This window comes from Channa argus, chromosome 20 (genome assembly GCF_033026475.1).
Source record: "Channa argus isolate prfri chromosome 20, Channa argus male v1.0, whole genome shotgun sequence".
Taxonomy (NCBI): Eukaryota; Metazoa; Chordata; class Actinopteri; order Anabantiformes; family Channidae; genus Channa; species Channa argus.
In genome coordinates, this window is record NC_090216.1 from 14,815,231 (window position 1) to 14,823,757 (window position 8,527).

Below are 8,527 nucleotides of genomic sequence, written 5' to 3' on the forward strand. Positions count from 1 at the left end.
TCAATTTTCATATTTTGTATGTTTAACTGTTACACATGGGTCATTCATTACAGGCACGCAACTGTTTAGGTGTCTGACACTAGCAGCTGGAAAAATCAGTTTTAACATTTTGTCCTGAAAACATGTCCGCTTTGTCACAGATTCTCCAAAGGGCGCAGGGGGAGAGAGCTCATCCTTAGATGAAGACAGCAGTGATGCTCTGTCTCCAGACCAGCTGACCAATCATGACTCTCCCCTGAGTGCTGTCCCTCAGCTGTCCCCCAGTGATGCGCTCACCCAGAATGGGGACATTTCTCCCACACAGGTACCTTCACAGGATGCCATTTTAGTCAAGATGATAGTTCCTTGAGCTCAGTACAGTTTGCTACATTCATAAAACAAAGCTGCATCAAAACAAAATCACACACATTTTCTTTTCTCAGTTCCTTACACAGCCCCCTCCCCCCCCAGTTCCACTACCCCCTCCTCCGGTAAATGGGCCAGAATCTTCTCAACTCCAAAAACTAACAAATGGAATGACTTCAGAAACTTCTCGCCACTCTACTGGACAGATCAAGGTGTGCAAATTCTTGTTAATTTCATCTCTTTACACAGACGGACATGGGGTACAAGCTCGCTCAACATCTTAAACATTTGATGATTTATGTGTAAGTGTAACCTTAATCTCCATTTGCGAAGCAGCTATAACAGGCTAACTTTCCATGTTCTCTTCATTTCCTTACTTCCTCCTCTCCTACCCCATTTCTTACGGTTTCCTCTCACCAGTCTCATACTAAGACGAGTTCAGACCGTCCCCTGCACAGACCTAAGAAACCAAAGGACAACAAACCTAAGGTGAGCAAGCACTCGTTCACTTTCATTATATCAGGCACTGGTAGGGTTGGAAAAACTCAACCTATGTAATTCACTATAAAAAATACTTCATCGGGGTATTTTTCAGCTCATCACTTCTATCAAGAACGATGACAATAGTTTAACCTTAAAAAAATGAAATTCAGATTCTGAAGTAAAAGTGTTGTTCTGGTGTCAGTTCCTGTAGAACATTTAACTTGAGATTTTGACATTTAACAATCAGACAAGAACAAATCATAGATAGGGAAGAGGCACTGTTTTCTAAAACCACAGTATCCTCAGTGCACCAAAAACCAGAAAGCTTTTTTTCTGAACTGGAAATGCTTCCGCTGTTACTTTACTAATGAACTTTCCACCTGTTGTAACTGAATGTAGTTTTTTGAATGTCAGGTATCGCCGACTCAGTGAGGCAGAATAAATTTCACATATTAATTGTATGGTAATACTGACTGAAATCACCTGGGTGTAGGTGAAGAAGCTGAAGTACCACCAGTACATCCCTCCAGACCAAAAGGCAGACAAGGAGCGTCCGCCTCAGATGGACTCGTCGTACGCAAAGCTCCTCCAGCAGCAGCAGCTCTTCTTGCAGCTGCAGATCCTCAGCCAGCAACAGCAGCACTACAACTATCACACCATCCTGCCTGCCCCCCCCAAGTAGGTATCAAGCATGACTGTGTGTGGAAGTGAGGATGACTGGTTAAAGTGGTTTTATACAAAAAAGAAGCAATTTGCAAGCTTCTCTTCTCTTCCTCACATTTACCCATTTGTATAAGCGGTTTATTCTGCAGCACAACCTGTTGGCAGATTTTAATATTACTTCCTGTCTTCTACAATATTTTTACTGTGGTTTTTGGATGAGTCTACAGTGTCTGGAGTTTAAATTTTGTTTTTTCAGTCCCAGCTACATGTGGCTTGACAGTAAATGTGCGTTTTGTGTGTTTAGTTCCCTGTTACGATAAGCATAAAATGCTAATGATGTTTTTTTTTTTTCTAACCCAAGGCCTCTCACTGAGCAGCCCCCCACGACCAACTGTGGCCCCTCTCCCTCCCGCAGCATTCCCACGACAACCACGACAGCCCCCTCCAATCAGAGTGGAACAACCCGTCAGAGCCAAACTGCAGCGGGAGGAGTAAAACCAAGCACTCTGCCAGCCAACCTCGATGAGTTCAAAGTAATTCCAGTAGACAATGTATAGTGTCAGAAATTATCTTTAATAATAAGTTTAACAAAATATTAAAAAGTTTATTTTAATTACTAATTATTGAAGGTCGGGAAGTATATATTGTAAATTATCACAAAGTAAAATTAATTAATGAAAGAAGAATATTTCAGAAGGCTAATGCACACAATCGTCATCTCAGAAAATGATATGGCAAAATGTCCTGTTCTTGCTGCCATCTGAACATTTTTTAGAGGTCAACTAGTACATCATCTTACAAGTTAGATGAGAAAACAAACCAGAAAAATAAAAACAATGTCATATATATATATATATATATTTTTAATAATTAATCTTAGGACTTTTTGGGAAACGGGAAGTACTCAAAAAAAATTCTGTGAACCTTCCATCATCACATCAGTTTTTTGTTCCCTTTCACTCTGAGTCAATCCCTGTTATATGAATACATGTTTTGGTTTCTCATCCTCCAGGTCGCTGAGTTGAAACAGGAACTGAAATTGCGTGGTTTGACCGTTTCAGGCACCAAAAACGATCTTATTGAGAGGCTCCGCAACTATCAGGAGCATAATGGCAGCACCAGTCCAGTTTTGAAAAATGGCATGCAGATGCAGCAAAACCCTCAGGGCACAAACTCATCTGCTAACAAGATCACATCCTCTCCGGTCTCAACCACAAATCCTGAGCACCAGTCAGGAGAGAGTGTGTTTAAGATAGCTTTGTCCTCATTGGCTCAAGTGGTTCCTGGGAGAGTCATGCGTTTTGGCAGCACTAGTTCCACCCCACCAGTGTCGCCTACTCCCTCTGAGAGGTCATTCACCAGTCCAGATGAGACAAGCTGTAATGGAGACTTGTTTGGAGAGATGGTAAGAGTTATAAGTGTATGCCTTTGTTGGGCCTTAGATGAAATTTAGGCCAAATACACATTTGCTTTCCTCAAATCTTTCCCTAAAATCTTGTTTTATTGTCCTTCAGGTGAGCTCTCCTCTTACCCAGCTCACACTGCACCCTTCTCCTCAGCATCCATCAAACATCTCTCCAGTCTCACGGCCTCTCTCCAAGGTCAAAGAGGAGATCCAGAGCTCATGTTGCTTTTCCAAGTCTTCATCCTTAACTGGCCAGCACCCGGAGCACTTGTCAGTAGCCATGGACACATCTGCTATGGACAAGGACCAGATGCTCCAAGAGAAGGACAAAAAGATTGAGGAGTTGACTAGAATGCTAAAGCAAAAACAGAGGCTGGTGGAGACACTCAGGTCCCAGCTGGAGCAGGGCAAGATGACAGGTGGAGTAGTGGTGGAGAAGGAAGTTAGTGAGAAGAACAAAACTTCTCCAGCGGTTAAACTTCAAACTCTAAAAGCTTCGGCTATTCAGCCCCCAACACTCCCCAGTGGCCTCGTGGTGAAGGTGAAGAAGGAGGTGGAGCTTGAGGAAGGGGATGAGGGTGTAACAGAAGAGGCCCAGGTAAAGAAACAAGCTCAGCCCATGCAGTGCTCTCAGGAGACCCTGCTCAGGCTGCAGCAGATTCATCGGCTGCAGATTCAACAAGCCGAACAGCACAAACAGCAGTTACAGCAGCCCAGACAGCAGCAAAGTCAAGTGCAACAACAGAAGTTGGCAGAGACTAAGTTACACCCTCAAAAACAGCAACAGCTGAAGAAAGAAGCTCAGATCCTTCTTCATCAGCAGCAGAATCTCCAGCAGCTCATTATACAACAAACCCAACAGAAACAGCTCCTGGCCCAGCAAAAGTTAGCACAGCAGACACTGGCCCAACAGAAACTTTCACAACTGAAGCTGGTGCAGCAGAACCAGCTCAAACAAGCCCAAGGCCAACCAAACCAGCAGAAGAACCAGGCCCACCTGAAGCAGGTTCAGGTGCAGATACAGAACCAGACAATGATGAGCCAGAAGCCTGCAGGGAACCCAGCACAACAGAGGAAGCAGCTGAAGGCTCAGCACAGACAGCAGCAGAAACAGCAGACGGCAGCTGTCGCCACACAACAGGTAAAGGTCCAGTGTGTCCAGCTGATATCATTACTATTATTATCAATTGTATGTGCAGCTAACGGTGCTAATAAGATAAACTTTTATCATAGTGAGACTAAAAATATGCATCATGATGTCTGTTTCTAGGTGACTCCAGTCTTAATTAACCAACAGAACAGCACTCAAATCCACGCTCAGGCCATTTCATTAGACCTCCTAAAGGCCAACGGCACACCGACACTGGTCACTGATAGCAATGGTAACCACTACTTGATTGCTCTGACTGGTCACACCACAGACGGACAAAACGGACTGTCGTCATTGGCCAAAACCAGTGGACGCATCACATTGCAGGTATTGTGATAAATATTTAAAAACTTATTATTATTATTTTTTTTAACTGACTACTTGTGAGAGGAAAATTTATCTTTACTTAATCTGGTTGTTTTCTTTTTTCAGAGATTGCAGTCGAGCCCAAGTAAACTTCCCAGTTCTGCTAACCAGTCGAAAGAGCAAACAGAGGCCACACCTGTTAGCCAGCCAACGAAAAAGGTACAGCACAGACTATTAATGTTATTCTTTACCTTTTTTACTTTTAATTTTAAAAGGTAAGTGTGCTATAGAACTCTGCATCTTCAATGCAAGAGACATCCTCCTGCCACAAGGTGTCATCAGTAACACAGTATAAAGTCAGATCATCCCGTCTATTAGTCCAAAATAAGACCATAAGAACCAAACATATACATGTTTACTGGTGTGCAGTCTAATCAGGTCTTTTTCCATCAGGGGGACAAACTGGCGCTGCATCTAGACACCAGTGGTGTTCCAGAGCCCAGTATGTCAGTCACCGCTCCACCCAACCTGCAGCCTTTGTTTGATGACATGTCGGATAGCGAAAGCCAAAGCAACTTAATCTCATCTCTCAAGGTAACATCATCAGCATCTCCTGAGTTCCAGACAATTTCCATCATCATCCCACCTCTACTGTTCCAGTCTTCTTCACATTTTGCAGACTTCATTAACCTTTTCTCATTGTTTCTTCCCTTTTTCCATCACTTCATCCTGGCAGAGAGAGGAGGTGTGTCCGACTTACGACCGGCACACACTGTTCACCCCTCCCTCTCCCAAACCCAACACCTTCCTTCCTACTCAACGCTCCAAAGTATGTTCTCCAGCATGTCTTTCTTTCTTTTCCTTCTTCCCCTTTTGATCCATGTTAGTTTCCTATCTTTACTAAACTGGGCTTAATAGGCAGTTTCGATATGCATCTGACCTAAATGAAACAATGAAATGAAATAACATTGATCAATGCCTACAAAATACTAGAGAGCATTGTGAATTTGTTCTCATCATATTTGCAAAAGTGACTCTGTGCTTAGTCAAGGTTTCGATCAAAAAAAGCAAAATACCTTTAGCTCACATCACAGAAACACTTTGTATTTGATTTAGGTTCCAAGTGACCAATAACCAAAGTCAGTTTCATTTCTGTCAAGTTTATACAGGATCATAATCCAAGACAGCAGAACTGTAAACAATGTTTTGTGATCAACCTTTTAGCCTCTTTAGCCTTTCAGTGGCTCCTGGGGTTGGCGCTGCAAAATAACTTTTAAAATTTTTCAATGAGCTTTTTTTTTTTGGTTTTAATCTCTCTATATGCTTAAAAGCAGCATATTGGAAACTTATTTTAACCCCTTTTTACCCTTGAAAAACTAAAATGTAAGGTAATATATTTTTTAGAAGAGATTGAAAGAAAATATAGCTGTAACCAATTTGTTCTATATTTAACTGGAGTTGTGCTTGACAACATATTTTTTTTGAATGAGAGTAGATGTATATTATAGGTTCATATAATTTACATACCATATGAAATGTGATAGACACTGCATTAGGTGTGTGATAAAGGTTTAGCTCTGTTTGTTCTTTTTAATGGAGTAAGACAAAACAAAGAACATACTGGGCCCAAAAATTCATAGTTTATCATACTTTTGGAGCTCGAGTTTGTGTTTGAGTGCAGCTCTGTCCACTGTGCTTACCGGTGAATAATGTTTTCTTCTGTGTTCCAGGAGAATGGCATGAATAGTCAGCAGATGGATGACCTGTTTGACATCCTGCTGAAGAGTGGAGGTAAATAAACTTTGATTAACATAGAGAGAAAGATGCCGCCAGTCTGTTGTCTGCGTGTGCACTGATGTCATTATTCTGTTCTGTGTCAGAAATTCCCGGTTTCAAGGCCAATCCGGACCCATCTCTCGCCCCTCTCCATTCTGACCCACCCTCTCCATCTTCTCCCCCATCTCCCCTTCACCTCTCCCCTCCTTCCCCTACAGAGCCCCTCATCTCCCCTCAGCCCACTGTAGGAGAGCCCTGCTCAGGCAGCGGGCGCCTGGAGGACTTCCTGGAGAGCACCACAGGTGCCCCTCTGCTGGGCATGGAGCCGGATGGTGGTCTGACACTGATCGATGACCTCCACAGCCAAATGCTTAGCACGCCCAGCATCCTAGACCACCCTCCCTCCCCTATGGACACAACCGACCTGGGCTTCTCTCCTCATTCTACAGGGCTGGACTTTGGTGACCCCACCTTGGATGGTATGGACTGGCTGGATGTCTCCATGGTAGAGAGCACTAGTGGAGGGAGTGGGGGTGGTGGAGAGGGGAGAGGAGGGGGAGCTGACGAAGGAGACGGGGGAACAAGTCTGGCCCCACTGGCACCACACACTCCCCCGAGCGTCTTTTCGGCTGATTTTCTGGACAGCACAGACTTGCAGCTGCACTGGGAGTCTTGTCTGTAGCACAGATACACACACGCTCATTCACACTGTATAGGCTCTGTCTTTACTCATGCACATACAGGAACCTTCTCTATGTGTCTACCACTCCGGGGGGTGACTGGCACGCCCGCGCACACACGCACACACACACACACACACACACTCATTTACACTGTTTGCCCTGTCTTTCACTGGCTGTTACTATATGCAGGATAAAAGAATGAGAAGGTAAATTCATAGAATTTTTGAACTTGGTGGGACTGAAGTGTATTGAATTCTTGAAACTTCTATGGGGATCCATACAGAAGACTGTATAATCCCATTCCTGTATCCTTATAACCAGGTTTAAGTGAGCCAGCAGGAAACTGTAGGTCACTGTAACAATGTCATTTCAAATCTTGGAAACTATTCGACAGATCACATCTGTCAGAGATGTGTGTGTGTCAGTGCCTCCTAAACTTTTGCACTTATGCTGAATCTGATTGGTTTAAAGGGGGTATTCAGGCCAATAGCTGAATCTTAGCGCTGTGCGGTGAAGCTAAATGATGACCAGCATGTGTTTATTAGCTGAGCCGTTAATGGTATGATAAGAAAGGCAGCTGTGGGTGCTTTGTCACCTCACTGTGGCAAACTGAAGTCCATCTGCACTAGTCAAAAAACAACCGTCATTAGTTGACAGTTGCTATTGAAATTAACCATATCAGTGGCAACAGTTTGAATTGGAGCCTCATTGGAGGCTTCGTATTATTGGTAACGTTATGGTAGACCACTATGTATTGCTGTATATGGGATGTATATTATCAGTTGTCCATATGACTATTTTTCTTTGCTGGTTGCTTTAGAGTCGAACTGCCCGGCTTGGGAACATAGGGTGAGGGCGGGGCTTCCAAAATACTTGGACCTTGTCATTTTTTAAAGAAAAAAAAGTTTAAAAACAATAAATATAATTTAAAAACTCTCATGTGTTTTTTTTTTCTTTAGCATATTTACAGCAGAAACACTATAATGAGCCTGCTCATCAAATTGGTTATAAAGAGAAGGGCCACAAGAGGGTGTCGTTGTAAAGGAATCCACTGAGGTAAATAATCTTGTACAGGTCCCATGTCAAGAAATGGGGTGGCGTCTAGAACTTGTCATTAATCTGCTTATACAGACATGGACAAACTGTTTGAGTTTGATCTAAAATAACAAAACTAAGAAACTCATTTTTTGATTCAACAGAAATTTTTAAATAATGCGCAATAAATGGGCCTTTAAGATTTGTTGGAAAAGACCATAAATAATTGGATAATAGTGATATTTCAAACTGTTCCCTGTAATTAGTGTCACACATTTTCAATCTTGTTATTGTCTTGTAGTTAATCAGCACTTTATGTGAAATGGAGAAACATTAGCACCGTGTTGTTTGCTTCTGCCCTTGTATTATTTTATTCATTCTTTCTCTTTTTTCATGCAAAGGTAAATAAACAATTCCCTTCACATATGATTTTTTTTTTTAAACTTGTACAGTACAATATTACTTAGACCTGTAGACAGACTATGTAAAATCTGTGGACTTTCCCTCTAAGGTTTAGAAAATTCAATTGTATGTCACTGCCTGTCTGTATAATGAGGTAAGAACCTGTGAAGACCGACGTAAACCAAAATGTTTCTTTAACATGAACTGATGCACTGTGAATACAGTTTGTCACGGGGAACAGAAAGTGTCAGTGCTTCTGTTTCATTTTGCGAGGCAGAG

The 8,527-nt window shown here is 42.5% G+C and overlaps 1 protein-coding gene across 5 annotated transcripts in view; it reads left to right on the plus strand.

Annotated features, from left to right (window-relative positions):
• The window catches only part of mrtfab (myocardin related transcription factor Ab), a 38,928-nt gene extending 30,660 nt beyond the window's left edge, over positions 1-8,268 (plus strand). For 2 of the 5 annotated variants that reach the window (XM_067487708.1, XM_067487712.1), the window contains 13 exons: positions 141-304; positions 423-557; positions 766-834; positions 1,322-1,506; positions 1,853-2,024; positions 2,504-2,896; positions 3,006-4,037; positions 4,167-4,373; positions 4,479-4,571; positions 4,806-4,946; positions 5,089-5,181; positions 6,083-6,143; positions 6,233-8,268. In XM_067487708.1, the coding sequence (XP_067343809.1) occupies positions 141-304; positions 423-557; positions 766-834; positions 1,322-1,506; positions 1,853-2,024; positions 2,504-2,896; positions 3,006-4,037; positions 4,167-4,373; positions 4,479-4,571; positions 4,806-4,946; positions 5,089-5,181; positions 6,083-6,143; positions 6,233-6,810 (3,323 nt within the window). In that variant the 3' untranslated portion in view covers positions 6,811-8,268. The remainder of the gene's footprint in view (positions 1-140; positions 305-422; positions 558-765; positions 835-1,321; positions 1,507-1,852; positions 2,025-2,503; positions 2,897-3,005; positions 4,038-4,166; positions 4,374-4,478; positions 4,572-4,805; positions 4,947-5,088; positions 5,182-6,082; positions 6,144-6,232) is intronic. The other 3 variants (XM_067487710.1, XM_067487709.1, XM_067487711.1) reach the window with 3 other exon arrangements.
• The last annotated feature ends 259 nt before the right edge of the window (positions 8,269-8,527 follow it).